The 27,879-nt window shown below is 59.0% G+C and overlaps 3 protein-coding genes across 9 annotated transcripts in view; 1 reads left to right on the forward strand and 2 right to left on the reverse strand.

Annotated features, from left to right (window-relative positions):
- GTPBP3 (GTP binding protein 3, mitochondrial) lies at positions 1 to 8,024 on the reverse strand. 3 transcript variants are annotated; one of them, XM_050769644.1, is made up of 9 exons: positions 7,906 to 8,024; positions 5,110 to 5,357; positions 4,910 to 4,996; positions 4,620 to 4,822; positions 4,335 to 4,407; positions 4,096 to 4,239; positions 3,769 to 3,934; positions 1,479 to 1,757; positions 1 to 1,292 (listed from the first exon to the last, which is right to left on the reverse strand). In XM_050769644.1, the coding sequence occupies exons 1-9, from the start codon at positions 8,022 to 8,024 to the stop codon at positions 1,067 to 1,069; spliced, it is 1,545 nt and encodes a 514-aa protein (XP_050625601.1). In that variant the 3' UTR covers positions 1 to 1,066. The 3 variants fall into 3 exon arrangements, with proteins under 3 accessions (XP_050625601.1, XP_050625600.1, XP_050625599.1); XM_050769643.1 differs by lacking the exon at positions 7,906 to 8,024 and adding an exon at positions 5,702 to 5,813 and having other exon boundaries at positions 1,479 to 1,694; XM_050769642.1 differs by lacking the exon at positions 7,906 to 8,024 and adding an exon at positions 5,702 to 5,813.
- A 134-nt stretch (positions 8,025 to 8,158) lies between these two features.
- Positions 8,159 to 20,132, forward strand: ANO8 (anoctamin 8). Of its 3 annotated transcripts, XM_050769453.1 has the most exons (19): positions 8,159 to 8,463; positions 9,227 to 9,337; positions 9,469 to 9,601; positions 9,784 to 9,922; positions 9,997 to 10,093; positions 11,957 to 12,073; positions 12,154 to 12,281; positions 12,380 to 12,541; positions 12,863 to 13,015; positions 13,119 to 13,245; positions 13,356 to 13,411; positions 13,536 to 13,610; positions 13,826 to 13,957; positions 14,385 to 15,212; positions 15,481 to 15,672; positions 15,792 to 15,923; positions 16,016 to 16,126; positions 17,988 to 18,657; positions 19,482 to 20,132. In XM_050769453.1, exons 1-19 carry the CDS (start codon positions 8,358 to 8,360, stop codon positions 19,847 to 19,849), a joined length of 3,837 nt encoding a protein of 1,278 aa, XP_050625410.1. In that variant the 5' UTR covers positions 8,159 to 8,357; the 3' UTR covers positions 19,850 to 20,132. The 3 variants fall into 3 exon arrangements, with proteins under 3 accessions (XP_050625410.1, XP_050625411.1, XP_050625412.1); XM_050769454.1 differs by lacking the exon at positions 13,826 to 13,957; XM_050769455.1 differs by lacking the exons at positions 8,159 to 8,463; positions 9,227 to 9,337; positions 9,469 to 9,601; positions 9,997 to 10,093 and having other exon boundaries at positions 9,848 to 9,922.
- Positions 20,133 to 23,054: 2,922 nt separating this feature from the next.
- Positions 23,055 to 27,879, reverse strand: part of DDA1 (DET1 and DDB1 associated 1) — a 44,345-nt gene continuing 39,520 nt past the window's right edge. For all 3 annotated transcript variants that reach the window (XM_050769878.1, XM_050769877.1, XM_050769876.1), the window contains 2 exons: positions 27,326 to 27,387; positions 23,055 to 23,797 (listed from right to left, as the gene is read on the reverse strand). In XM_050769878.1, the coding sequence (XP_050625835.1) occupies positions 23,687 to 23,797; positions 27,326 to 27,387 (173 nt within the window). In that variant the 3' untranslated portion in view covers positions 23,055 to 23,686. The remainder of the gene's footprint in view (positions 23,798 to 27,325; positions 27,388 to 27,879) is intronic.

The following is a 27,879-nucleotide window of genomic DNA, read 5'->3' on the forward strand; positions in this document are numbered from 1 at the left end:
TAGAACAATGAACACAACACCATTTATATATAAATCACAAGACAAACATATTTGAAAGATACATCCACAAGTATGTAAACATTCAAAGTTCTAGAAAGAGGCACATTAAGCCATGACAACTGGAGAAGGGCTAAGGAAATTTTTCATGTTGAAATACTTCTGGGGCCAGTCGTGGTAGCTCACGAGCCTGTGATCCCAGTACGTTGGGAGGCCGAGGTGGGCAGATTACCTGAGGTCAAGGAGTTCAAGACCAGCCTGGTCAACATGATGAAACCTCGTCTCTACTAAAAACTCAAAAATTAGCCGGCCGTGGTGGCCCGCACCTGTAGTCCCAGCTACTCAGGAGGCTGAGGCAGGAGAATCACTTGAACCTGGGAGGCAGAGGTTGCAGTAAGCCGAGGTCGCACCACTGCACTTCAGCCTGGACGACAGAGTGAGTCTCTGTCTCAAAAAAACAAACAAACAAAAAAAAATAAACAACAACAACAACAAAACCAAAAACTAGCCAGGCATGCTGGCACATGCCTGTAATACCAGCTACTCAGGAAGCTGAGGCAGGAGAATTGATTGAGTCCGGCAGGTGGAGGTTGCAGTGAGATGCACCACTGCACGCCAGGAAGGAAGGGAGGGAGGGAGGGAGGGAAGGAGGGAGGGAAGGGAGGGAGGGAAGGAGGGAGGGAAGGAAGGGAGGGAGGGAGGGAGGGAAGGAGGGAGGGAAACACTTCAGCACCTGAGTTTTTTTTTTTTTTTTTTTTACATTCCTTTGGTATTTGCAAAATAAATTGAAAACCATGAAACAAATATCCGGAGATCCTCCTGTCTCCATCCCAACACGGATGCCCCAGCATCCAGGGTCCAACGGGACCTCCATTCAGCCCCATTCCAGGGCCTGAATCTCCAGGGAGCCCCTGCAGGGAGCTCACTACCTCTCAGCTGTGTTGCTTCATTGTTTGAGAATCAAGTTCTTTCCCAGGTGAAAGAGAATCCCGATTGGCCTAAACTGTTTCCAGATCCCCCGGGTCTCCTGGGTCTCCGCGCAACTTGGGTGCGACTTCCCTGGATCCCGTCACTTGCCCACGCAGAAGTCCCGGAAGATGATGTCCAGGATCTCCTCGGTACCCCCTCCACCTGTGAGCCGGGTCAGGTGACCCCGGGCCACCCGCAGCGCCTCTGCCGCCAGGGCCAGGTCTTTTGACGGCTTGTAGTGACTGAGGGCATCCAGGCAACCCTGGAGGTGGTGCTGGTGCCTTGCGCGGGTCAGGAGCGGGGAACCGGTGGACGGGTCCCCACACCTGGAAGAGACAAGAGACATGGTCCCTCCTAACCTTTTACAACCATCCCTTGAAGGGGAAATGGTTGCACCCATTTTGTAGGTCCAGAAATTGAAGTTGAGGGACAGGCACGAGCCCAAAGCCAGTGGGCCAGCCCACACTTGAACTGTGGATCAGGGGAGGCTGGGAGTGGGAGGGGGGGCTCACACTGCAGCTAGCTCCTTCCTCAGCGCCTCCAGGAGGCCGTCCAGACCCTCTCCCGTCAGACAGGACAGCAACAGGTGCGGGGGCAGGTCAGGACGCGGACCTGGGCCCTCTGGGGACAGCAGGTCCGACTTGTTCAGCACCAGGAGGAGGCGCTGGCTGCTGTCACTGGGGCTCTGGGCTCCCACAGAGGCTACGACGGTGGCCAGGAAGTTGCAACTGGAGGGAGAGGCCAGGTCAGAGGCGTCCAGCATGGCCAGAATGAGGTCCGCCTGCTCCAGCCTGGGGGAGCAAGGTCAACTGAGCGGGAGTCCAGTTGAGCAACTGAAGAAGGCACTGGGTAGAGAGGGACAGTGAGAAGGGCCAGGCAGAGCACGGAGGGAGCGGTAAAGCTTGAGGTGGGGAGGGTAGGAGTAGAGTACCAGGGGACTGGCAGAGTGTTGGGGGTCCAAGCCGAGCACAGAAGGTGGAACAGAGCAAGAGAGGCGGGGCACAGTGCAAGGGGCAGGGCAGAGCAAGAGGAGCGGGACACGGTGCAGGGGGCGGGGTAGAGCAAGGGCTGGGACAGAGCAGGAGGGGTGGGACACAGTGCAGGGGGCAGGGCAGAGCAAGAGGAGCGGGGCACGGTGCAGGAGGGGTGGGGCACAGCACAGGGGGTAAGGGCAGAGCAAGAAGGGTGGGACACAGTGCAGGGGGCCAGGCAGAGCAAGTGGGGCAGGGCACAGTACAGGGGGCGGGGCAGAGCAAGAAGAGCGGGACACAGTGCAGGGGGCAGGGCAGAGCGGGAGGGGCTGGGTACACTGCAGGGGGTGGGGCAGGGCAGGAGGGGTGGGGCACAGCACAGGGGGCGGGGCAGAGCAAGAGAGGCGGAGCACAGTGCAGAGGGAAGAGCAGAGCAAGAGGGGCAGGGCACAGCACAGGGGTTGGGGCTGAGCAAAAGGGGCCGGGTATAGCACTGGAGTGGGGCGACCATGAGTGGCGGGGCAGACACACCACAGGGGACGAGGTGGAGCACGAGGGGCGCGGCAGAATGTAGGGGGTGGGCAGAGCACAGGGGATGGGGTAGACCACGAGGGGCAGAGCGGAGCGCCAGGGCGGGACAGAGCACGATGGGGCGGGGCAGAACGTGAGGGCTGGGTGGAGCGCTTAGGGATGAGAAACATGTCCGCAGGGCCGGGGGCAGGATTTAATCAGAACCAAATTACTGCCCGGGCACAGTGGCTAACGCCTGTAATCCCAGCACTTTGAGAGGCCAAGGCAGGTGGGTCACCTGAGGTCAGGAGTTCGAGACCAGCCTGGCCAACATGGTGAAACCCCGTCTCTACTAAATATACAAAAAATTAGCCTGGGGGCCGGGCGCGGTGGCTCAAACCTGTAATCCCAGCACTTTGGGAGGCCGAGACGGGTGGATCACGAGGTCAGGAGATGGAGACCATCCTGGCTAACATGGCGAAACCCCGTCTCTACTAAAAAAAATACAAAAAACTAGCCGGGCGAGGTGGCGGCGCCTGTAGTCCCAGCTACTCGGGAGGCTGAGGCAGGAGAATGGCGTGAACCCGGGAGGCGGAGCTTGCTGTGAGCTGAGATCCGGCCACTGCACTCCAGCCTGGGCGACAGAGCGAGACTCCGTCTCAAAAAAAAAAAAAAAAAAAAAAAAAAAAAAAATAGCCTGGCATTGTGATGGGCGCCTCTAATCCCAGCTACTCGGGAAGCCGAGGCAGAAGAATCGCTTGAATCCGGGAGGCGGAGGTTGCAGTGAGCCGAGCTCGTACCACTGCACACTCCAGCCTGGGCAACAAGAGCGAAATTCCGTCTCAAACAACAACAACAACAACAACAACAACAACAAAAACAGGCCAGGTGCGGTGGCTTATGCCTGTAATCCCAACACTTTGGGAGGCCAAGGCAGGTGGGTCACCCGAAGCTCAGGAGTTAGAGACCAACTTGGCCAACATAGTGAAACCCCATCTCTACTAAAAATACAAAAAAACAGCTGGGCGTGGTCGCTCCCGCCTGTAATCCCAGCTACTTGGGAGGCTGGAGAATTGCTTGAACCCGGAAGATGGAGCTTGCAGTGAGCTGAGATCGCGCCACTGCACTCCAGCCTGGGCAACAGAGCAAGACTCGGTCTCGGAAAAAAAAAAAAAAAAAAGAACCAAATCACTGAGATCACTGTTTGAAAGGGCATAGCAGGTTCTCTGAGATTCAGGAAGAATGAAAAATAAACGCAGCAGGGAGAAAAGGCAGAGAAAGGGCCCCGCGTTCCCCTCCCATCACCACCCTCTCCGCCCACCTCTCCCGGGCGCGCCGAACGCCCTCCTGCTCCACCGGCCCCACGCCCTCCCGCAACCCAGCCGTGTCGCTCAGCAGCACAGGAAATCCGGCCAGGTCGACGGGGGTCTCCAGGACGTCACGGGTGGTCCCTGGCTCTGGGGACACGATGGACACAGGTTTCCGACCTGGGGGAGGGTCAAAAGAAGAGGAGAGGGTGGAGACAAGGGAGCTTCTTCCCCACGTTCTACCCCGTGTCTGGAGGGCGCTTTAGACCAGAGCAATTCAATTACCCAGCTCCTGACCCCGCCCCTGGCACTAGGCCCCGCCCCCTCCCCCTCCCACTCACTGAGCAGGTTCACTAGGCTGCTCTTGCCGGCATTGGGGGGTCCAGTGACCACTACGTGTGCCCCTGAGCGGAGTCTCTGCCCGCGCCTGGCATCTCGTAGATGTGCACCCAGGGCCACCTCCAGTGCCCGTACTTCAATGTCCGCTGTGGGTGAGAGAAGGCAGGCAAAGAGAGACAGTGAGGGGAGCCTTTGAGGGCTGATACAGGTGTCTTCCTCCCCCACCACTAGGTAGACCCACCTTGCTCCAGGACCCCCTCCTCCAGGTTGTCATCCTCGCCAAAATCGATATAGGCCTCCACGTGGGCCAAAGCCTGGCGGGACAGGGAGACCAGAGGTGGTGTGTGCACCCAGAAACCCACCTTCCCACACCCAATTTATCCAGCCCGACTTCAGGGGCCAGATTGGCGGCTCATAGGCCGGAAGATTTCACGCAGGGAATGGATGAGGGATTGAGGGGGGGTCTCATGCAAGGGTTGCACAGATGGGGTCTCTGAGAGAGAGAATGGACAAATGGGGAACTTGCTTTGGTGAGGGTCTCGGCCCAGCCACGGCAGAGGTGGCCCAGCTCCCCGTCCAGCTGCCTGAGGGCCTGCCGCCGCTGCGCCTCGGTTTCTGCGTGGATAAGGTCCGCCAGCCCCTCCACTTCGGTCAGGTTCAGCTTCCCATTGGCAAACGCCCGCCTGGTGAACTCGCCTGCCTCCGCAGGTCGAAGCCCTGGCACGCTGCCTGCAGGAAGGTCCCAGTCTGACGCCCCCTGGTCCCCACCCAGGCCCATCGGGAGGACCAAGCATCTCACCCAAGGCTGCAACTCACCCAAGGCCTGCAGGACGCCGCTCACCACTGCCGGGCCTCCGTGCACGTGGAACTCCACGCAGTCCTCACCGGTGAAACTCCGGGGACCTAATGTGGCAGAGAGCTGACAGTCAGGAGGACAGCACAGCCAGTGCAAACTCTTAGAAGGGGGAAACTGAGTCATGGGGCCTACAGGAGGCTCGGAATCTGGGGACCCTCACCTGGGAACCAGAGGACCAGTGCGCGGTCCAGAGGCTCCCCGGAGCGGGGGTCGCTGAGGAGGCGCAGGCTGGCGTGGCGAGCAGGGGGCAGGTCTCGGGCTGCCGTGAGAATCCGGAGGGCGTGGCCGCTGGAGGGGCCGCTGGTCCGGATCACCGCGATGCCGCAGCGGCCTTGGCCAGAGCTTAGCGCGAAGATGGTGGCGCCGGAGCCGGGGGCTGCTGCGCCGCTGCTCCGGCGCGTGCACAGTCTGGAACCGGAGGGGAGGCGAATCAGCGCATCTGGGAGACTCAGTCTCAGTGTCAAGTAAACCAAGGGCTTGATGATCGCGAGATGCCCCAGTTGCGGGGGGTTCTGCGGCTGGGGGATGCATAAATTGGATGTTCTGAAGGCCGAAGGGTGACCGGATTAGGGACTGTGAGGCCAGAAGGCGACCCAGATGTGGGCTCTGCGGCAAGGCGAATGGACGATTTAGGCACGGAAGAACGCGAATGATTGCTCTGCCGCAGGGAATTGGGCCACTAAAACCCTGGGAGTGGGTCTGAGGTCCAAGTAGCACCCCAAGCTGTCACACCCCTTCCCTTGTAGCCCCACCTGCGAGGCCCACGTGCCGCTTGGGCCGCCAGGGTCCAAAGCCCCCGCCACATGGATTTACAACCTGAGACCTCCCTGCCAGACCTGCCTGTGTGGCTTCAAGTCTGGGCAGGAGGCCCCGTCCACTCCGAGGCGTGGCTAGTAAAGTGCTCAACTATTCTCGATCATCATTGGGTACCTTAGGATACGTCCCGCCCACCGTCTGAAGATCTTCGCTTCCATTGGCTGGTGCAAGGTAGAGAGGGAGGCGGGGGCTCTATGGAGGTGGGTGTAGCGAAATGTTGTTCCCCGGGCAACATGAGACCGAATTTTTAGGGTCCTAGCGCAGCGAGACTGACAATAGGAATAAGGAATGGAAGAAAGGACAGAGCGAGCTTGGCACAGGGCAGTGCAAATTACAGCGAGGGGAGGTTTTGAGTTCCGCATTTTCCATCTGATCACTCCGCAGCCTTAGGCGTGGCAAGGACCGATGTGCGCTCACTTTTTCAGTTCAAGAAAGGAGGGACTACACCTCTTTACGTTCAGGTTCAGACTGGAAACGCAGAGCATCTCAGTGACCGGGGGGGATTAGTACTGGAGAACCCACGCCCTGGCCCAGGGAAAATCTTGCCCAAACTTCTGGAAAGAGTCCTACTTGCTTTTACCGGAACTCTCGAGATTCTCTCCCCTCCCTAGCGTTCCCTCCTGCCGTTCCCTTGGCTTCGGATGCCCTTCCTCATTTGACAAACTCATTTTCAAGGCCTAGCTCCAAGATCCCCTTCTCCGGGAAGTCTTGCTGGAACCCTCAGCACAGCCCTCTCTCCACTGTGGACTTCCTTGGCTCTCTCTCTCTCTCTCTTTGGCCCAGGTCTGCACCTGCAGAGACAAGTGTCCGGTCAGTCTCTGCCTCCCCGAAAGCCAGAAAGGGGAGCATCGGAGATTGCTTTCAGGTTAACCCAGGACAGCACTGAACCTCAGAATAAAGCGCTGATGGTGGAATTCCAGGCACTGGCTGGGCGGGGTCTCCGGGAGCGCCTTCGCACGGCCGATTCTCTGGTTCTGGATCAGAGCGGGCGGGCGGCGCACTTGCGTGTTAAGAAAAATCTGTCGGACAGAATAGAGTTCTAATACCCCCTTACCTCACCCTGCTCAATATTTTTATTTACTTTATTATTTTATTTTATTTTATTTTATTTTTGAGACAAGGTCTCACTCTGTCGCCCAGGCTGGAGTGCAGTGGCGCGATCGCTGCTCTTGCAACCTCCAAATTTTGGGCTCGAGGAATCCGCCCGCCTCAGCCTCCTGAGTAGCTGGGACGACAGGAGCAAGCCACCACGCCCGGCTAATTTTTTAAGTGTGTTTTTTTTGTTTGTTTGTTTTTTGTTTTTTGGGGTTTTTTTTTTGGCAGACACGGGGATCTCACTATGTTGCCCAGGCTTTGTTTTTTGTTTTTGTTTGTTTGTTTGTTTTTGTTTTTTGTTTTTTGTTTTGAGACGCAGTCTCGCTCTGTCGCCCAGGCTGGAGTATAGTGGCACGATCTCGACTCACTGCAACCTCCGTCTCCCAGGTTGAAGCAATTCTCCTGCCTCAGCCTCCCGAGTAGCTGGGATTACAGGTGCACCCCGCCCCGCTAACATTTTTTTGGGGGGGTGGGGGACGGAGTCTCGCTCTATCGCCCAGGTTGGAGGGCAGTGGTGAGTTCTCGACTCACTGCAAGCTCCGCCTCCCGGGTTCACGCCATTCTCCTGCCTCAGCCTCCCGAGTAGCTGGGACTACAGGCACCCGCCACCACACCCGGCTAATTTTTTGTATTTTTAGTAGAGACGGGGTTTCACCGTGTTAGCCAGGATGGTCTCGATCTCCTGACCTCGTGATCCACCCGCCTCGGCCTCCCAAAGTGCTGGGAGTACAGGCGTCAGCCATCGCGCCCGGCACATTTATTCTTTTCTCTGAAATTTACGTTTAACTAGGCGGACTGTATTTTTATTCGCTAAACTTGACAACTCTGTGGGATCCTCTCCGAGGTTACATCCTGAAGGGAGTCGGTGTTAACCGGACGAAGAGTGTATGAGGAGTGTTCTGGGCAGCTAAATGGTGCTAAAGTTCCTAAGCAGGTCTTGCTGTAATTATCTATCACAGCTCTACTAGGGTGGTTGAAATTATTGTCATCAGGAATCTTCCCCAACCAGGCCCGCCCCTCCCACGTCCCTCCTTAGTCAAATTACGCCCATCTCACATTCCAAACCGGGTCTCCAGGGTCTGGAGTTTGCAAATGGGGAAACTGAGGCTCCGAGGCGGGGACCAGAAGAAAGCGTGGGTGGGGACAAGTTGGAGAATGCACCATCAGTGCGGGCGGGGACCAGCAGCAGAGAGCGAGGTGGGCGGGCGAGAAGGAAACCCAGAAAACAACACGGGCGGAGACGCGAACCAAAGAGCTAGGCGGGCGAACTCAGCTGAGAACCCGAGAGTGACGTGCACCGGGCCGGGAAGGAGAATCGAGGTTCGGCTCGGGCGGGGACGAGAAGCAGCGCTCGGGCGAGCGAGGACGGCGGCCGGCGCGGGCGGGCGCGGCCTTTGTCTCCTCCTCCCGCGCGCTCGTCGGCGGCACCGGCCCCATGAGCCCGCGGCCCCCCGGCGCCCGGGCCTTCCGTAGCCCCTGACCTGACCTGTCCTCGCCATGGCCGAGGCCGCCTCCGGCGCCGGGGGCACGTCCCTGGAGGGCGAGCGTGGCAAGAGGCCCCCGCCGGAGGGCGAGCCTGCAGCCCCGGCGTCCGGAGTTCTGGGTATGTGTGCGGCGGCTGGACCAGACTGGGTTGCAGGTGCCTGGGGAGCCCGCGTCAACTGCACGGGGAGGAGGATCGGGGTCAAACGTAACCTGGTGTGGTGTCTGGACTAGGGGCCGGCTCCTCCCGGCACTGCGGTTGCGGCCCGGCGGGCGGGGCTGGGACGGTGCTTTGGGCTGGGGTCTCAGCGCGGAGACCAGGACACGCCCCTCCGAGAGCCCCAGGCTTGGGCTGAGCCCTGCTACGCCCGGTCTGCGGGATCGCGGCGGGCCAGGGATGCGCTTGAGAGAGCCTCTCCGCGAAGAATACAGAATCATACGGTCCTGGGTTCAAATCCCAGCTCGACTGTGTGACCTTGGGCGCGTGACTTAAACGCTCTGGGCCTCAGTTTCCTCACCTGTGAAATGGGGGTAAGAACCGCACCCAGTTCCTGGGGCTGCTGCAAGGACGGCGCTGTCATAATGTGGTGAAGCGCTCAAGGCTGCTAGTGAGCGCCCCATCGATTGTGGTTTTGGAGGCGGAGCTGGGCCTCAAGAATGAGTAAGATTTGTAAGGGAGGATCTGGGGGGATGGGCATTTCTGGAGGAAGGCTGGCTGGTGCAAGGACGTGGAGGGAGGAAAATAAGCCAAGCCCAGAGCTCCCGGGGCCTTGAATACCAGGTGGAGTGGTGAGGAGCCCTGGCGGGGGCCGGAGGGGCCAAGACTGGAGGCTGGGTTCGGAACCTAGAGTGGCCTGACCTGGGCCTGCTACGCTGCCCCCCAGATAAGCTTTTCGGGAAGCGACTCCTGCAAGCGGGTCGCTACCTGGTATCCCACAAGGCGTGGATGAAGACAGTGCCTACAGAGAACTGCGATGTGCTGATGACCTTCCCAGGTACCCATGCCTGCCCGCCCGCCCAGTGCCTAGATGCGGCTCTCCTGAGCTCCGCTTCCCAGAGCGGGAATATGTAGGAGGCCTTGGGCCCCCTCGTGGCAAGAGCCATCGGTCCCTGTGCCCCTTGGCAGACACGACCGATGACCACACGCTGCTATGGCTGCTGAACCACATCCGCGTGGGCATCCCCGAGCTCATCGTGCAAGTCCGCCACCACCGCCACACGCGTGCCTACGCCTTCTTTGTCACCGCCACGTATGAGAGGCGAGTCCCCTGTCCCTGGCCTCTCGCTGAGCCTGCCACCTGGCTCCCCGCTCTACCAAGTGCCAACCATGCTATCCAGCTGCCCTGCGTTTGTCCCAAAGGCTTCCAGGTGCACCATCCTCAGCTCCAGGATGGTGGGCCTGGGCCTCCCTGTGAGCCTACCTCCTCCGCCTTGTTCACAGCCTACTCCGAGGGGCCGACGAGCTGGGTCTGCGCAAGGCAGTGAAGGCCGAGTTTGGCGGGGGCACCCGCGGCTTCTCCTGCGAGGAGGACTTTATCTATGAGAATGTGGAGAGCGAGCTGCGCTTCTTCACTTCCCAGGTGAGGCCGGCTCTGGGCCCCCGCATGCATCCTGTGCCTATGAGTTACCTGAGCTCACGCCCTCTTCCTCGCAGGAACGCCAGAGCATCATCCGCTTCTGGCTGCAGAATTTGCGTGCCAAGCAGGGAGAGGCGCTCCACAACGTGCGCTTCCTGGAGGACCAGCCAATCAGTGAGCAGGGCGGGGCCAACACCAATCACAGGCAGAGAGTTGGGTGGAGCTCTTCAAAGACAGCTTATCGGAGCAGGAGGGCGGGGCCTAGTCCAACCAGTCACAGGTTGGCAAAGAATGATGTACCCAATAAGTTAAAGGGGCGTGGACTTAGCAAAAGGGTGGTGCTTATCTCCTGAGTTGGGTGGAGCTCTGAGAGGACAGCTTATCATGGCAGGAGGGCGGGGCTTATGTCCAACCAGTTAGGGGTTGGCAAAGAGTTGGGAAACCAAGGAGCTGAGGGGGCGTGGCTTTAGTCAAAGAATGGGACTTATTTCTGGGACTGGGGTCCAGGAGAGCCCCTTTCTGGGTCTGGGATAAGGTGGAGGCAGGGACCATGGACAGCACTCCACCTACAGAGTGGTATGACTCTGGGCGTTGGACTTCCCTCCAGGAAACTAGCCACCCAAGTTCACCTTCCAACAGCAACTTTTTACCATTCCTCAGACGTTCGGGTTCACAAACTGAGCTTTATTTAAAACATGGGAACAGGCGCAGTGGTTCCCAGTACTTTGGGAGGTCGAGGCGGTAGCCTCACTTGAGCCCAGGAGTTCGAGTTAGCAGTGAGCCATGGTAGCGCCACTGCACTCTGCCCAGCCTGGGTGACAGAGCGAGACCCTGTTTCAAAATAAGCAAATAAATACATAAATAAAGAAAAAGATGGCCGGGCGCGGTGGCTCAAGCCTGTAATCCCAGCACTTTGGGAGGCCGAGACGGGTGGATCACGAGGTCAGGAGATTGAGACCATCCTGGCGAACACCGTGAAACCCCGTCTCTACTAAAAAATACAAAAAACTAGCCGGGCGAGGTGGCGGCGCCTGTAGTCCCAGCTACTCGGGAGGCTGAGGCAGGAGAATGGCGTAAACCTGGGAGGCGGAGCTTGCAGTGAGCTGAGATCCGGCCACTGCACTCCAGCCCGGGCTACAGAGCGAGACTCTGTCTAAAAAAAAAAAAAAAAGAAAGAAAAAGAAAAAGATAAGACCGAGCGCGGTGGCTGACGCCTGTAATCCCAGCACGTTGGGAGGCTGAGGCGGGCGTATCACGAGGTCAGGAAATCCAGACCATGCTGGCCAATATGGTGAAACCCCCGTCTGTATTAAAAATACAAAAATTAGCCGAGGTTTGTGGTGTGCTCCTGTAGCCCCAGCTACTCGGGAGACTGACGCAGGAGAATCGCTTAAACCTGGGAGGCAGAGGTTGCAGTGAGCCGAGATGGCACCACTGCACTCCAGCCTGGTGACACAGCGAGACCCGGTCTCAAAAAAAAAAAAAAAAAAAAAAAAAAAAAGCCGGGTGCGGTGGCTCACACCTGTAATCCCAGCACTTTGAGAGGCCGAGGCGGGTGGATCACTTGAGGTCAGGAATTTGAGGCCAGCCTGACCAACGTGGTGAAACCCCGTCTCTACTAAAATACAAAAATTAGCCGGGCGTGGTAGTGGGTGTCTGTAATCCCAGCTACTCGGGAGGCTGAGGCACGAGTATCACTTGAATGCGGGAGGCAGAGGTTGCAGTGAGCGGAGATCGCGCCACTGCACTCCAGCCTCGGTGACAGAGCGCGACTCTGTCTCAAAACAAAACAAAACAAAACAAAAAACGTGGTTCCTCACTCTCCGGGTTCCTTTGCATCTTCCCTGCCTGCCCCTACACCTACAATTTCTGAAGGAGAATCAGATCTTCTATCCATCTAGAACTCTTCCCCTGAAAAGAGCTCTAGAGGTTTAAGAGCAGGCAAAAAAACTGTGACTTGGGTTTCAGACAATAGGGGGCTAGCCAGGCTAGGCACAGGTAGAGGTGCAGGGATCACCTGTGCTCCTCCTTCCACAGTCCCCGAGCTGGCAGCACGTGGGATCATCCAGCAAGTGTTCCCTGTCCATGAGCAGCGTATTCTGAACCGCCTCATGAAGTCATGGGTGCAGGCCGTGTGTGAAAACCAGCCTCTAGGTGCTGCCTGGGCTGGGGGGTGGGAGGGCAGTCCCAGCAGACAGACAGGGGGTGACTGAGACCCACTTGTCCCCTGGCAGATGACATCTGTGATTACTTTGGTGTGAAAATTGCCATGTACTTCGCCTGGCTGGGCTTCTACACGTCGGCTATGGTATACCCAGCCGTCTTCGGGTCTGTCCTGTATACATTCACAGAGACTGATCAGGTACTGGGCAGGGACCCGGCAAGGTCTGGGGGATTCAGAGGCGCCCTCCTTTCTGGACTGGCACAAACAATGACTCAACTCTTCTCTGCCACTCACAGACAAGCCGGGATGTTTCCTGCGTAGTCTTTGCCCTCTTCAACGTGATCTGGTCGACGCTGTTCCTAGAGGAATGGAAGCGGAGAGGGGCTGAGCTGGCATACAAGTGGGGGACGCTGGACTCACCTGGGGAAGCTGTGGAGGAGCCACGCCCCCAGTTCAGGGTCAGTTGGGGGCTGAGTCCAGGGTCTTGGAGACAGGGCAAAGGTAAATGGTGGGGGGCACTGCAGGAGCAAAGGCAGAGAGCTGTGAATAGCGTTTTTCCATCAAACAGCAAATGCCAAACCCAGGTGGGCTCTGTGTGCTCCCCAGGGGGAGGGGTGGAAGTTGGATTTGAGGGACTGGGAACAGTGCCCTAGGTGGGTGACTGAGAGGGTCACCTCCACATGATGGAGGGAAATTGAGTTCCAAGGATAGGGAGGGGTGCGTGAGGCAGAGGTGGCCCCTCTAATCTCATGCTGGGCCCGGCCCTTGCCCACCATCAGGGCGTGCGACGCATCAGCCCCATCACGCGGGCCGAGGAGTTCTACTACCCGCCCTGGAAGCGGCTGCTCTTCCAGCTGCTTGTGAGCCTCCCCCTGTGCCTGGCGTGCCTCGTCTGTGTCTTCTTGCTCATGCTTGGCTGCTTCCAGCTGCAGGTGACCCTCCCCCCTACCCCCACCCACCCTATCCTTGGTGCCCAGCTCCACCTTGGGCTGAGCCCTGCAGCCAGGATGAGCCCAGAATCCCCTTCTCCCGCAGGAGCTGGTGCTGAGCGTGAAGGGGTTGCCCCGTCTCGCCCGATTCCTGCCTAAGGTCATGCTGGCCCTAATTGTCAGTGTGAGTGCCGAGGGCTACAAGAAGCTAGCCATCTGGCTCAATGACATGGGTACGCCCTGCCAGGGGGTCTCGGGGAGGAAGGTCTCCACTGCCCCTTGGGATCCTTGCCACCCTTGGGGGTACCGCGGCTGCCCGCTCACTCTTCCCCTCGGCCCCTAGAAAATTACCGGCTGGAGAGCGCCTATGAGAAGCACCTCATCATCAAAGTTGTCCTGGTGAGTCACCATCATCGGGCAGGGGGACAGCAGGGAAGCTGTGGGGTCTGTATGCGGGCGCAAGGAAGGCTCCAAGGAGTGGGGTGGGGGTGCAGGGTGACCACAGCCTGCCTCCTTCTTGCAGTTCCAGTTTGTCAACTCATACCTGAGCCTCTTCTACATCGGTTTCTACCTCAAGGACATGGAGCGCTTGAAAGAGGTGAGACCCCCACCCCAGCGGCAGTCCCCCCTGCCCCCATGGCGGCCAGCGAGGGGCCAGACCTGGCACAAGGGGTCCAAGGGCTCTCCAGCCCCTCCCTCCCCTCCTCCATCCTTCTCTCCTGTCTGTGCGTCCGTTGTCCGTCGTCTGTGCGTCCTCTCTCTGCCTGTCGTCCCCCCATCTGTCCGTCCATCTGTCCGTCGGTCCCTTCACAGCTCCTGCTCGTCCTGTCCCTGTCCCAGAGCCTCGAGCGGCAGCTGCGGGCGGTGCTGGTCCCGCTCGCGGCCCTGCGGTTCCGCCTGCTCCTCCTCTCCCTCCGGGGCCTCCTGCTCGCGGCCCGGGCCAAAGTACGGGCAGGTGGCGAGCCCGTGGGGCCTCGCCGGGGTGGGCAGCGTGGCTGTGCTGGGGGCCTGGTGCGCCGAGCTGAGGGCGCATGCGCGGAGGGAATCTGGGGTGGCGGGGAGGCCAGCAAGCAGGTGCAGGCGGCTGGGGACGCACACGGCCCGGTGCACCGGCCGAGCCTGCGGTGGGGTGGAGACGCGCTGGGCCTGCCCGGGAGGTCGGTGAGGAGCGCTGCGCCTGCCAAGCTGTAGTTTGTGGCTGAGCGCTGGGGGCCTCGCGTCCAGGCACGTCCAAAGCAACGGAGTTAGGAACCGGATTCGGCGTGTGTCTGGGCACGGTGCTCCGGCGGGGCGCCCAGGGAGGGTGAGTCCCCCGATCCCGGCGCCCCGCTTGCCCCCCACGCGCCTCTCTCCTTCCCCTTCCTGCCCCCAGATGCTGGCCACGCTGCTGATCACCCGCCAGTTCCTCCAGAACGTGCGCGAGGTCCTGCAGCCGCACCTGTACCGGCGCCTGGGCCGCGGCGAGCTCGGCCTGCGGGCCGTCTGGGAACTGGCCCGAGCCCTGCTTGGCCTCCTGAGCCTCCGGCGCCCTGCGCCCCGCCGCCTAGAACCCCAGGCAGATGAGGGCGGGGGCGGCGGCAGCGGGGGCGGGGGTCGCAGGTGCCTCAGCGGGGGCTGCGGGGCGCCAGAGGAGGAGGAGGAGGCGGCGCCGCCGGTGGAGCGGCGGCGGGCGGGGGAAGGTGGGGAGGAGGGGGACGGGCCTCCAGGGAGCAAGGAGGAGGACGAGGAGGACGACGACGAGGAGGAGGACGAGGAGGAAGAGGAGGACGAGGAGGAGGGCGAGGAAGGGGGCCTCCTGGACTGCGGGCTCCGGCTGAAGAAGGTCAGCTTCGCTGAGCGCGGCGCGGGGCGGCGGCGGCCCGGCCCCAGCCCGGAGGCCCTCCTGGAGGAGGGGAGCCCCACCATGGTGGAGAAGGGGCTAGAGCCGGGAGTGTTCACTCTGGCTGAGGAGGACGACGAGGCGGAGGGGGCTCCCGGCAGCCCTGAACGGGAGCCCCCGGCCATCCTGCTCCGCCGGGCCGGGGGCGAGGGCCGAGACCAGGGGCCCGACGGGGGCCCGGACCCGGAGCCCGGCTCCAACAGCGATTCGACCCGTAGGCAGAGACGGCAGAACCGGTCGTCTTGGATTGACCCGCCCGAGGAAGAACACTCGCCCCAGCTCACCCAGGCGGAGCTGGAGAGCTGTATGAAGAAGTACGAGGTGAGGAGGGGGCGGGGCCTCGCAGGGGGCAGGACACACCGTCCGAGGGTGAAGGCAGTTGGGGTGGGAGGGAGTGGTGATAACAGGGCCCTTGATGCTGAGATGCTACAGGAGAGGAAGGCCTAGCCAGATAGAGGAAGCCTCTGGACTGGCCGAGGATGGGGACAGGCCCTGGGTCCATGTGGGATAATCTGAGGGAGGCGGGCTCAATGGGAGGAAGATTGTCCGAGGGAAGAGGCTTCCAGGTCTGAGGCCCGCCCACTCTCAGGACACGTTCCAGGACTACCAGGAGATGTTCGTGCAGTTCGGCTACGTAGTGCTCTTCTCATCCGCCTTCCCCCTGGCGGCGCTGTGCGCCCTGGTCAACAACCTTATTGAGATCCGCAGCGACGCCTTCAAGCTGTGCACCGGGCTGCAGCGGCCCTTCGGCCAGCGCGTGGAGAGCATCGGCCAGTGGCAGGTGGGGGGAAGCCAAGAGCTCCGAGCTGAGGCCCAGATGGAGCCCAGGTGCAGCTGGGAGGAGCCTGGGGTCTGGGGAGGCCGACTGGACCCCGCCTGAGCCCTCCTGCCACCCTGCAGAAGGTGATGGAGGCCATGGGTGTCCTAGCGATTGTGGTCAACTGCTACTTGATCGGCCAGTGCGGGCAGCTGCAGCGCCTCTTCCCGTGGCTGAGCCCGGAGGCAGCCATCGTGTCCGTGGTGGTGCTCGAGGTGGGGCCGGCGACAGGGGCAGGGGCAGCTGGGAGGTGGGAGGGCGGCCCCAGCGTCTGCAGCCTGCAGCCTCCTCTCTACCACCCCTGCAGCACTTCGCTCTGCTCCTCAAGTACCTCATCCACGTGGCCATCCCTGATATCCCGGGCTGGGTGGCCGAGGAAATGGCCAAGCTGGAGTACCAGCGCCGTGAGGCCTTTAAGGTAGGGGGGCCAGGCTGGGCTCGGTTTTCTCACTTGTGGGACTACTGGTGGATCTCTGATCTTGGTGACCAATTCCTTAGCGTGAGAGCAAATGCAGAGACTGCACAGAGCTGGGTGTAATAATTAGTGCTCCCTGGCTGGGTGCAGTGGCTCACTCCTATAATCCCAGTGCTTTGGGAGACCAAGGTGGGAGGATTGCTTGAGCCCAGGAGTTTGAGGCGCAGGGAGCCATGATCGTGCCACTGTACTCCAGCCTGGGTAATGGAGCAAGACCCTGTCTCTAAAAAGAGTAATAATAAGCAATAATAACTAGTGCTCACAACGGCTCCAGTCGCTTCTGGAATCCTGGTGGCATCCAGCACCAGGCTGGCCCTTCAGAACCTTCAGTCATCCACCAGCTTGCCCCATTGCATCCTGTTAGGGGACCAGGGACACAGCGGAGGCTTCCTAGAAGCCCAGCTTCTTCGGCATTCCTCAGAAAGCTATAGCATGGGCCAAGGAGCTCCCCAGTGCCTGCACAGGGAACATTCCTCGAGGATGACAATGTCCTGTGTCTGCACTGTCCCTGCAGCCTTTAGCTACAGGTGATGAGTGAGCATGCTGAAGTGGGACCTGCTGCGACCAAGAAACTGAATTTTTATTTTATTGAACATGAATGCCTTTAAGTTTACATTGACAGAGCCTCGCGTGGCTACCTGGGTATAGTCTGCTGCAGCCACGGTCTTTTTTTTGTTTGTTTTTTTGAGACAGAATCTCTTTCACTCTGTCATCCAGGCTGGAGTATAGTGGCACAATCTCGGCTCACCACAACCTCCACCTCCCAGGTTCAAGCAATTCTCATGCAATTCTCGTGCCTCCCAAATAGCTGGGATTACAGACACGCGCCACCACGCCCAGCTAATTTTTGTATTTTTAATAGAGATGGGGTTTCACCATGTTGGTCAGGCTGGTCTCCAATTCCTGACCTCACGCAATCTGCCCACCTCCCAAAGTGCTGGGATTATAGGCGTGAGCCACTGCGCCCAGCCTGCAGCCACGGTTCTGTCTCTTGCCTGTTCTCTGGGAAGCAGGGGATCAGTTGAGGCTCAAGATTGGTTTCCACTTTACCAATTCCTAAGACACTGTCTGGCACACAGCCGGGGACAGAGTTGATGGCCAGTGAATGTTTGTTTTCTTTTCAATTCCCAGAAAGTACCGGCATGGGTCCAGGGAGTCATTCAGTTGCACCCAATAAGCCTCGGAATCTCCAGTTCCCCAGAGAATCTCAGTGTGGGCCCGGAGATGCAGTTGGCACCCAATAAGCTTTGTTTTTTTTCTTTTTTTGAGACAGAGTCTCACTTTGTCCCCAGGCTGGAGTGCAATGGCATGATCTCAGTTCACTGCAACCTCTGTCTCCTGGGTTCAAGCGATTCCCCTGCCTCAGCATTCCGAGTAGCTGGGATTACAGGCATGCACAACCACGCTGTTAATTTTTATATTTTTGGTAGAGACGGGGTTTTGCCATGTTGGCCAGGCTGGTCTCGAACTCCTGGCCTCAAGTGATCTGCCCACCTCGGCCTCCCAAAGTGCTGGTATTACAGGCGTGAGCCACTGCGCCTGGCCCCAATAAGCATTTAAGCCTCCCTGACTTCCACAGAGAGGCCCATCATGTACCTGGGAATGCAACTGGCACCCAATAAATGATTGGATCTCTCCCACTTCTGCAGGAAGCCCCCATTGTGGGTGCAGGGATACAGTTGGAAACTAATAAGCATTTAAGTCTCCCCGACTTTTGCAGAGAGCCCTGGCATGCACCAGCCTTGGCTGGCACCTGCTAACACCCTTTCTTCTTAGTCGTGTAATGGCTTGACTCTACCTGCAGAGACACGAGCGCCAGGCCCAGCATCGCTACCAGCAGCAGCAGCGCAGGCGACGGGAGGAGGAGGAGCGACAGCGCCATGCAGAGCACCATGCCCGGCGGGAGCATGATTCTGGTGGCCGGGAGGAGGCGAGGGCTGAGGGCTCTGGGCTGGACCCCGCCACCTCCTCCGAGAAGGCCTCTGCCAAGGCCAAGGGCAGCACTGCGGGTGGCCATGGGCCTGAGCGGCCCAAGCGCCCAGGGTCCCTGCTGGCACCCAACAACGTCATGAAGTTGAAGCAGATCATCCCACTGCAGGGCAAATTCCTCTCATCGGGGGCCACATCCTCACTGGCCACTGCAGGGGCCGGAGCCACCGCCCGGCCTCCCCCTGCCCAGTCACCCACGGGCAGCGACACCCGCCTGCCCGCCTTTCTCAGCTTCAAGTTCCTCAAGTCACCCGAGACCCGGCGGGACTCTGAGCGCAGCCACTCGCCGCCCAAAGCCTTCCACGCCGGCAAGCTCTTCCCCTTTGGTGGCACCCGGGCTGAGCCTGGGTCCAACGGGGCGGGCGGGCAGGCCCGACCAGATGGGACCCCCAGCAGTGGCGGCAGCCGGGTTCAGAGGAGTGGGCCGGTGGACGAGGCCATGGCTGAGGAGCTGGAAGCCTCCCGGCCCGAAGAGGAAGGCTCAGGTCACAAGCTTTAACTCGGGGGTGGGGACGCCGGGCTGGCTTTGGGGGTAGGGTAGGGTGGCCAGGCCTGGGGAGACGGGCTGAAGGGGACAGAGGAGGCCCGGTCTTGGGTCCTGGCAGGGACCTGGGTCAGTGGTACATGCAGCCTCTCAGTTAAAGCCTGCTTCGTATCTCCAGGGCCTTTGTTAGCCTAGAGCCCCGTGCCTGACCCTCCCCAGGGAGGGATGCCAAAGCCGACTGCACCCAGGGACCCCCCACCATGCTCCCCTGCCAGGAGCGATGAGGGAGGCCCACTTCCCATCCAGCCCACCCTTCTGCTCCAGCTCACTCTGGGGGGGACTTGACCCCCCAGGCCTCTATGCAAATCCACACCCTGCAGCCCAGCTGTTCAGGAAGCACTTCCTCGGAGGTGGGGCTGGGGCTGGCTGCCCACCCAGGGAGCTCCCACATGTGCTGAGCAGAGGTGCAGGCCTCACCCCTACCCTCCCACCCCCGCCACCTCCCCTGCCCCAATCCCAGCCTGGGCTCTAGCAACCCCCTCCCCAGGGAGCCCAACAAGTGGCAGCTGCAGCACAAGGGCCATAGGTCAGAAGCCAGAGGGACTTCCTCAAACTGTCCTCCCCTTGTGACCTGGAGGGGCCGTGCCCAGAGGCAGGGTATGCATCGGAAGCCGCCCAGGGGGCCGCCCCACCTCAGTCTCTGATCAGAAGCAATAAGGCCTTTATGTGCCTGGAAGCCCGGGAGGGAGTGTGGGCAGGGTTGCCAGCCCGGCGGGGTCCGGCGGGGGCGGCATCCCCCCGGAACGGCCCCTCTCACCTCCGCAGGGACAGCGCTGGCCCCCGTGGGCGCCCCTGCCCTCCGCACCCGCCGCAGCCGGAGCCCCGCACCGCCGCCGCCAATGCCGCTGCCCCGGCCCCCGACACCGCCCGCCGGCTGCTGGCAGTGGGACGGGCCCTGGGGCTGCGGGGGTGAGGGTGCCGTCCCCCGCCAGGCCCTGGCTGCTGCCGAGTGCCCGCCCTGTGCCATGGCCGGGCCCCCACCCGCCCCCCAGCCTCTGCCAGGGGATGCCAGCTTTTACAGCCTCCCGCCACCACCGCTGCCGCCCACCTCGGAGCCCCTCGAGACCCCGGCGCCCTCCCCTAGCCCCAGCCCCAGCCCCCAGGCCGTGTGCTGGCCCAGCGGCTGGCATTAGCTCTGCCCGCCCTGCCTTCTCTTCTCATATGCAATATCAGTCATTCACAGGGGCGGCCGGTCCCCAAAATACAAGACGCCTTCAGCCCCCAATGGACCCCAGTATTGGCCGGCGCCCCCCATCTGCCGTTTTCCTTTCCAAATGAAAGGAAACCCATAAAACCAACAGAAAACACACACACACACACACACACACAATAGGCGATTATTTATTTGTTTTTAATTTATTTTGTCATATTTTTGTAAAACGGCAGAAATGCAATAAAAACTCTATTTCAACAGTGCCCGAGGTCAGAGCAGTGGAAAAGGGAGTGGGGGTGGGGGAGTCTGGGTGGCTGGGGCCTGGATTGGGCACCCCCTCCCCCCATCCTGGTACAGGCTGGCTTGACCCTTGGGGGCCTCCTCCCAAAAACTGGGTCTCGGCCACAGATGGAAAACTCCGCCTCTGAGACGGCCCAGATTTGGAGGCCAACTTCAGCCCTGGCTTCAGCCACTAGACAAAGGAAGGAATCTCTAAGTGCTGAAAAGAGGCGGCAATGTGTGCACAGGCCCCAGTCCTGAGTAAGACTCCTTCTCAATGAGGACAGAGTGGTTTGCAAGACGCGCCCCCTTCTGGCACACCCACCTCCTGGAACATTGTCTGGGGAGCCAGAGACAGTGGGAAGAGCTTGTGGCATGAACATCGGAAGGCACCTGGCACCTGAGCCTCCTGCAGTCCCCGAGTTGCGATGCTGAGAGAATGGCACATTTGGGTATCCCCAGGACACGGGTGGCATTGGGATGCAGCAGGGATGTCCCACTGTGGGACGGACATCAGACCCAAGTCACTGGGACTCTGTCGTATGACTCAGGAACAGAAATGTGGCCTCTCAGACCCTCAGGTTTGTCAGGAAGAAGAGGACAAATGTGTACACATCCAAAGGCTTAAGGCTCAGAGACCAACGTGGCCATGCAGGAGGGTTGGGTCAGAGGGCCTGGCTGGGGCCAGTGTGAGCAAGGGGCCCTTCAGGAGGCTGTGGAGAAGTCAGAGTTCACTGGAGGCAGGAGAACAGCCTGTGCAAAGGCAGAGAAAGTGGAAGGCAGTCTGGGGGAACAGTGCGGTACGGGGCACCCCAAAGGCAGGAGGGGAAAGCAGAGGCTGGCTCAGGGGCCCGGCGTCCTCCCACAGGCAGTGGGAGTCACACAGGGTGTGTGTGCCAGGTGGGGCATGTCCTGACAGACCCAGGAGTTCTAGGGGGAGGCCACAGGGAGGCGAGCTGGGACACAGCCCTGAGACCCCATCGGAGGGAGCTGAGGCAGGCGAGGGGAAGGAGGTGCATGCCCAGCAGCCCTGCAGACCCATGGGCAGACAGCACAGGCAAGAGAGCCCCCAGCCACTCAAAGCAGAAACTGGGGGCCGGAGAGGTCTAGACAGGCCTAGGGGAAGGGCGGGGGTGCCCCCTGCTCCCACTCTGGCCCCTGGCCTTGGCAGCTGAAGTCCCACCATCTCAGTCATTCACAGACGGACACCGCAGGCCTGCCCAGGTCACACCAACCCTGGGGACTGGGACTCCCCAGCTGGGCTGGGAGCCTCCAGGTCATTCAGCCCAACCCAGCACTACTGACCCGGCACTACTGACCGTGGTCAACTGTGTATTTCCTGACCACCTGCCCTGTGACCACATGGACCCTACAGCACCATCCCTGTGGTGCAGACACTTCCAAGAGCTGGGAGACACAGCTGGGTGGCTGTGCTGTGCCTGGGCTGGGTCAGCCACTCCTTGTGTAGGATGGGAGCCCACCCTGACACTGTCCGTCCTTGGGAGAGATGGGCTGCCCAGGCCCGAGGGTCTATCTGGGGCAGGCGGACCCTCCATAGCCCAGAGTCTCTGCTAGCTCTGTGGCCCAACCCCACACCATCCCAACGCCCTCAGACTCAGCTTTCAAAACCAAGACCTCTGCCAGGCACGGTGGCTCACGTCTGTAACCTCAGCACTTTGGGAGGCTAAGGAAGGCAGACGACTTGAGCCCAGGAGTTTGAGACCAGCCTGGGCAACATGGTGAAACCCTGTCTCTATGAAAAATTTTTTAAAAATTAGCCAGGCAGTGGGGCATGGTCCCAGCACTTTGGGAGGCCGAGGCAGGCGAAGCACCTGAGGTCAGGAGTTCGAGACCAGCCTGGCCAACATGGTGAAACGCCATCTCTACTAAAAATAGAAAATTTAGCTGGGTGTAGTGGTGCACGTGTGTAATCCCAGCTACTCGGGAGGCTGAGGTAGGAGAATCACTTGAACCTGGGAGGCGGAGGTTGTAGTGAGCTGAGATCTCGCCACTGCACTCTAGCCTGGGAGACACAGCGAGACTCCACCTTAAAAAAAAAAAAAATTAGCCAGGCATGGTGGTGTGTGCCTGTGGTCCCAGCTACTTGGAAGGCTGAGGTGGGAGGAATGCTTGAGGTTGAGGATGCAGTGAGCTGTGATTACACCACTGCACTCCAGCCTGGGCAACAGTGCGAGACCCCAACTCAAAAAAACAAACAAAACAAAAGAAAACTAAGACACCCCCCCCACCGCCAGTGGGGGTGATAAGGGAAGAAGCGGTGTTCCCCCAGCCCCAGGCTTAATGGTCAGGGCCACAAACCTTCTGCCAAGAGCCTGAACACCCCCTACATACCCAAGTTCAGCCCCAAACCCAGCCCAGCTGGCAGAGGAGGGGTCCCCATGAGCGGCCATGGCACATGCCAATTGCCAGGTGCCGACTTTCTGCACAGCTCCTCTATGACCCAGCAAGGGTGAGGCCACTACCTGGGACAGCAAGACCGGCCAGATGCCATCTGTGCTGTCACCATGCCTCACGGGAGTGGCAGAGGCCAGAGACCCCAGGCCCCCAGGTGAGGCTGGCTGTCTCTGCGGTGGCTGACAGGTGCACTGCCCTGCTCGGTGGTATCCCAGGCAGGGGGCTGACCCTGCTCCATCCTTGGCACCATGGACCGTCTCTCAGGAATGACCTGTCCTTGGGGTCACCTTGACAGGAGAGGCAGAGGGAATGGTCCAGGCAGGTCTTGGCCTTGAACATGGTGGCCTCAGCAAGCCCACGAGAGAATCCAGCCGGTCCCGGAGCCCCCGGCGTGGGGGGCCCTTCTCACTCCTCTTGGTGACAACAGGGATGACTCCCAGGGGTTCCGTCCTCTGCAGCCAAGGTGTGTGGAGCAAAGACGCGAGGTCGAGTAGGAAAGACCCTTTTATTGGGGTGGACACGGAGCGCGCACTAGTCCATGATAAAAATAAAATGACTCAAGAGAAAGATCCCAAGGGCCGACTTCTCCCCGACGTGCGCACACGCTGAGTGAGGTCTGGGCATGGGAGAGTTCCAGGCAGAGCGTGGGACAAGACCGAGTCTCAAGGGCCTGGACCGGTGTCGGGGGGAGAAGGCCACTCGGCTGTCCTGGTGGGTGGGCTGCCCCAGGCCCGCCCTTGTTGCCCAGCCACAGTGAAGCCCCCACTAGAGACCCTCACAGACACGCTCTGGTTCTCTGGAGAACTGGGGGCAGGAGTCGGGGAACTGGCCCGGTGGAAGGCGGGGGTCGGGGGACAATGTTGTGTTTTTTTAAAAAGCATCTACCAACATCACACTACTGGGTCTGATGTCCCCTTTAACCAACGCTTGATACAGGTTACAGCATAAATAAAAACTCAAGGAAAATAAATACATCGGCTCCTATGAGGTTGGAAGTGGTGTGGACGCAGGGTGTGGATGGGCCGGCAGGGAAGCGGGCGGGCGGGGTGCTTACACATGGCGGGCAGGCGGGTGGGCGACCGAGGAGCAGACCTGGCAGGAGGCGCCTGTGGGGTTGAGAGTCTTAAGTGTCCTCGTGCATGTCTGGGCTGTCGGTTCGCGCCACCTTGCGGGGAGGTGCGGAGCTCTCGCCTTCCAGCTCCACTTGCTCCTGGTCTCTCTTCTTGGCAGCGTTCTGGGGGACAGGGGAAAGAGAGGGGCTGTGAGTCATTTTTTTCGGACAGGCTCTCGCTGGAGTGCAGTGGTATGATCATTGCTCACTGTAGCCTCAACCTTCTGGGCTCAAGCAATCCTCCCAGCTCAGCCTCTGGGAGTAGCTAGGACTACAGGCACGCAGCACCACGCTTAATATTTTTACTTTTGGTAGACATGGGGGTCTCACTATGTTGCCCAGCCGGAGACTGTGAGTCTTCACATGGGTGAAGCTCCCAGAGTCCTAATGCCAGCCCAGGCCCCTGCAACAGCATCACAGAGGTAAGCCTGGAGTACGGTGGGGGTCTTGGGGTCCCTGGCTGGGCAGTCCCTCCTACCACCAGGACCTGCCCTGCTAAGCCCTGCCCAGCTAAGCCCTGCCCAGAGCACTTCCTGGACCTACGGCCGGTGATAGACAGGTGTTTCCTGGGCACCTGGAGGAGTCACCCCCAGCACGTGCAATGACACACAGGGCTGGTTTCTCAAGCACTCAGAGGAGCGATCCACCCAGCCTGGGAATAAAGGCCTTTGGAAGCCACTGGGGATGCTGCACATCAACGCAAGAGAGAAGCACATGTCTCCTTCCCCACTGTGGAAACCAAGGCCTGGAAGCAGGAGAAGGGGTGGGGTGGGCCCAGCAGCTTGGATTTTCGGCAACAGTCACTTTGCCACAGAGTCCCCCCACCTTCCAACTTTGCCCAGGGTAGGTAGCCACCCACTGTTCAATGTTAAGTAAAAAAAGCAAACTTGGCCGGGTGCGGTGGCTCACGCCTGTAATCTCAGCACTTTGGGAGGTTAAGGCAGGCGGATCACCTGAGGTCAGGAGTTCGACACCAGCCTGACCCACATGGAGAAACCCTGTCTCTACTAAAAATACAAAATAAGCCAGGCATGGTGGTGCATGCCTGTAATCCCAGCTACTTGGGAGGCTGAGGCAGGAGAATCGCTTGAACCCGGGAGGTGGAGGTTGCGGTGAGTCGAGATCGCGCCATTGCACTCCAGCCTGGGCAACAAGAGCAAAACTCTGTCTCAAAAAAAAAAAAAAAAAAAAAAAAAAAGCAAACTTGCCGGGCGCGGTGGCTCAGGCCTGTAATCCTAGCTACTCTGGAGGCTGAGGCAGGAGAACTGCTTGAACCTGGGAGGCGGAGGTTGCAGTGAGCTGAGATTGCAGCACTGCACTCCAGCCTGGACAACACAGAGACTCCGTCTCCAAAAAGAAAAAAAAAAAAGAAAAAATAAGAGGGCCGGGTGCAGTGGCTCACACCTGTAATCCCAGCACTTTGGGAGGCTGAGGCAGGTAGATCACTTGACGTCAGGAGTTCAAGACTGAAAATACAAAATCCACTAAATCTACTAAAAATACAAAAATTAGGCCAGGCATGGTGGCTCACGCCTGTAATCCCAGCCTACTTTGGGAAGCCAAGGCGGGCGGATCACCTGAAGTCAGGAGTTCAAGACCAGCCTGACCAACATGGAGAAACCTCGTCTCTATTAAAAATACAAAATTAGTCAGGCATGGTGGTGCATGCTTGTAATCCCAGCTACTCGGGAGGCTGAGGCAGAATCGCTTGAACCCAGGAGGTGGAGATTACAGTGAACCAAGATCGCACCATTGCACACCAGCCTGGGCAACAAGAGCAAAACTCCATCTCAAAAAAAAAATAATGATAAAATTAATTAGCCGGGCATGGTGGTGTATGCCTGTAATCCCAGCTACTCGGGAGTCTGAGGCAGGAGAATTGCTTGAACCCAGGAGGTGGAGCCTGGGAGGAGAAGGTTGCACTGAGCCGAGAACATGCCACTGTACTCCAGCCTGGGCGACAGAGCAAGACCTCATCTTAAAAACAAACAAAAACAAAAACAAAAGAAAAAGAAGAAAAAATGTCCCATGTGCAGAGGCAGCCACTGGGAAGGGAGCTGGGGCACCAGAAGCTGTGGGGAGATGACTCTTCACTGCAACTACACCCTCTCATTTTCACTTTTTAGAGACGGGGTCTGGCTTTGTTGCCCAGGCTGGAGTGCAAAGACACAATCATGGCTCACTGCAGTCTCAACCTCCTGGGCTCAAGCGATCCTCCCACCTCAGCCTCCTGAATAGCTGGGATAACAGGAACATGCCACAGCCAGCTAATTTTTTTTTTTTTTTTTTTTTTTTTAGTGACGGGGTTTGCTATGTTGCCTAGGCTGGTCTCAAACTCCTGGCCTCAACCCATCTGCTTGCCTCAGCCTCTCAAGCAGTTCGGGGTGTGAATCACCACACCCAGCCACACCCTCTCATGTTGCCTAGATTTTTTTTTTTTTTTTTTTGAGACCGCCCAGGCTGCAGCGCAGTGGCATGATCTCGGCTCACTGCAATCTCTGCCTCCCAGGTTCAAGCGATTCTTCTGCCTCGGCCTCCAGAGTAGCTGGGATTACAGGCATGCGCCACCATGCCTGGCTAATTTTTGTATTATTAGTAGAGACGGAGTTTGAGACTGGGTTTCACCATGTTGGCCAGGCTGGTCTCGAACTTCTGACTTCATGATCCACCTGCCTCGGCCTCCCAAAGCGCTGGAATTACAGGCATGAGCCACCACGCCCGGTCTAGATTTTTAATCATATGTACACACTTCACCATTCAGAAAAGATTCTTTTTTTTTTTTTTTTGAGATGGAGTCTGGTTCTGTCACCCACGCTGGAATGCAGGGGTCCAATCTCGGCTCACTGCAAGCTCCGCCTCCCAGGCGCAAGCCATTCTCCTGCCTCAGCTTCCCAAGTAGCTGGAACTACAGGCGCCCACCACCACGCCCGGCTAATCTTTTTCTGTATTTTTTAGTAGAGACAGGGTTTCACCGTGTTAGCCAGGATGGTCTCGATCTCCTGACCTCGTGATCTGCCCACTTCGGCCTCCCAAAGTGCTGGGATTACAGGCGTGAGCCACTGCGCCCAGCCTTTTTTTTTTTTTGAGACAGTCTTGCTCTGTCACCAGGCTGGAGTGCAGTTGCGTGATCTCAGCTCACTGCAACCTCTGCCTCCCTGGTTCAAGCGATTCTCCTGCCTCAGCCTCTCGAGTAGCTGGGATTATAGTCATGCGCCACCACGCCCAGCTAATTTTTGTATTTTTGGTAGAGACGGATTTCCCCATGTTAGCCAGGATGGTCTTGATCTCCTGATCTCGTGTTCCACCCGCCTCAGCCCTTCAAAGTGCTGGGATTACAGGTGTGAGTCACCATGCCCAGCCTCAGAAAAGATTCTATCTAGTTCATACCAGTACAGTCTACCTAATGCCAGGGCCATGGAAAGCTTGGGCCTGGCCTCCAGCCTCCTGAGCACTAGTGTCCTGCGGCCTCTGCACAGCGGTTCCCTCCATTGGAACGACGCTCTTCCCACTCCTGGATCGCCCAGGGCACTCCTACCCAGCCCTCAAGACCCTACTCCAGTCACTAGAGTCCTTCCTGTGCTCAGAAGCCCCTGCCAGGCATCTCATCTCTGTACACCCACAATCCCCGCACGGGAGCCCTGCGGGCCTCACCTTTTTGTCCCATTGCTGATGCAGGTAGCGCAGAAGGATGTTTGTCTTTTCTGTGACGATGACTAAGGAGGAAAGACAGAGAAAGTCGCAGACGCGTCCCCTCCCTGGGCTCCTCCCCTGACACTGCCCTGGGAGGTCTTTTTGGGGCTTGAACTCAGTATCCCAAACTCCGGAGATCTCCAAAAGTCCCGTGTTTTTGCTTCTGAGCACACACGCAGCCACTCCCAGCGGCCTGAGTCAGCTGCTTTCAGGGTCCCTGCTCCCTGCAAGGGATTCCATCCTTGGATGGGGAACTAAGCCCAGCCACTGAGACTCTCATGCCTGTTTCTCCCGGGCTGACTAGGAGCACACACCGCATATCTGTGCCCAGTGACCACACAGCCCCACCCCACAGGCTCCAGATGGATAAATGCTTTAAGAGCAGGGTCTCACTCTGTCACCCAGGCTGTAATAATCATAGCTCACTGCAGCCTGGAGCTTCTGGGCTCAAATGATTTTCCCACCTGGGACTATAGACACACGCCACAACGCCTGGCTAATATATATATGGTTTT

Source organism: Macaca thibetana, chromosome 19 (assembly GCF_024542745.1).
Source record: "Macaca thibetana thibetana isolate TM-01 chromosome 19, ASM2454274v1, whole genome shotgun sequence".
NCBI lineage: Eukaryota > Metazoa > Chordata > Mammalia > Primates > Cercopithecidae > Macaca > Macaca thibetana.

Coding starts and splice junctions, on each gene's coding strand:
- GTPBP3 (XM_050769644.1), bottom strand. CDS start 8,024: ATGGTGCATTCTCCAACTTGTCCCCACCCACGCTTTCTTCTGGTCCCC. Junction 4,823..4,909: donor CGGCGTCCTGCAGGCCTTGG/GTGAGTTGCAGC, acceptor ACCTTCCTGCAG/GCAGCGTGCCAGGGCTTCGA. Junction 3,935..4,095: donor CAGCCTAGTGAACCTGCTCA/GTGAGTGGGAGG, acceptor ACCCTCCCCCAG/GTCGGAAACCTGTGTCCATC.
- ANO8 (XM_050769453.1), top strand. CDS start 8,358: ATGGCCGAGGCCGCCTCCGGCGCCGGGGGCACGTCCCTGGAGGGCGAG. Junction 9,602..9,783: donor GTCACCGCCACGTATGAGAG/GCGAGTCCCCTG, acceptor CCTTGTTCACAG/CCTACTCCGAGGGGCCGACG. Junction 16,127..17,987: donor AGCGCCGTGAGGCCTTTAAG/GTAGGGGGGCCA, acceptor CTCTACCTGCAG/AGACACGAGCGCCAGGCCCA.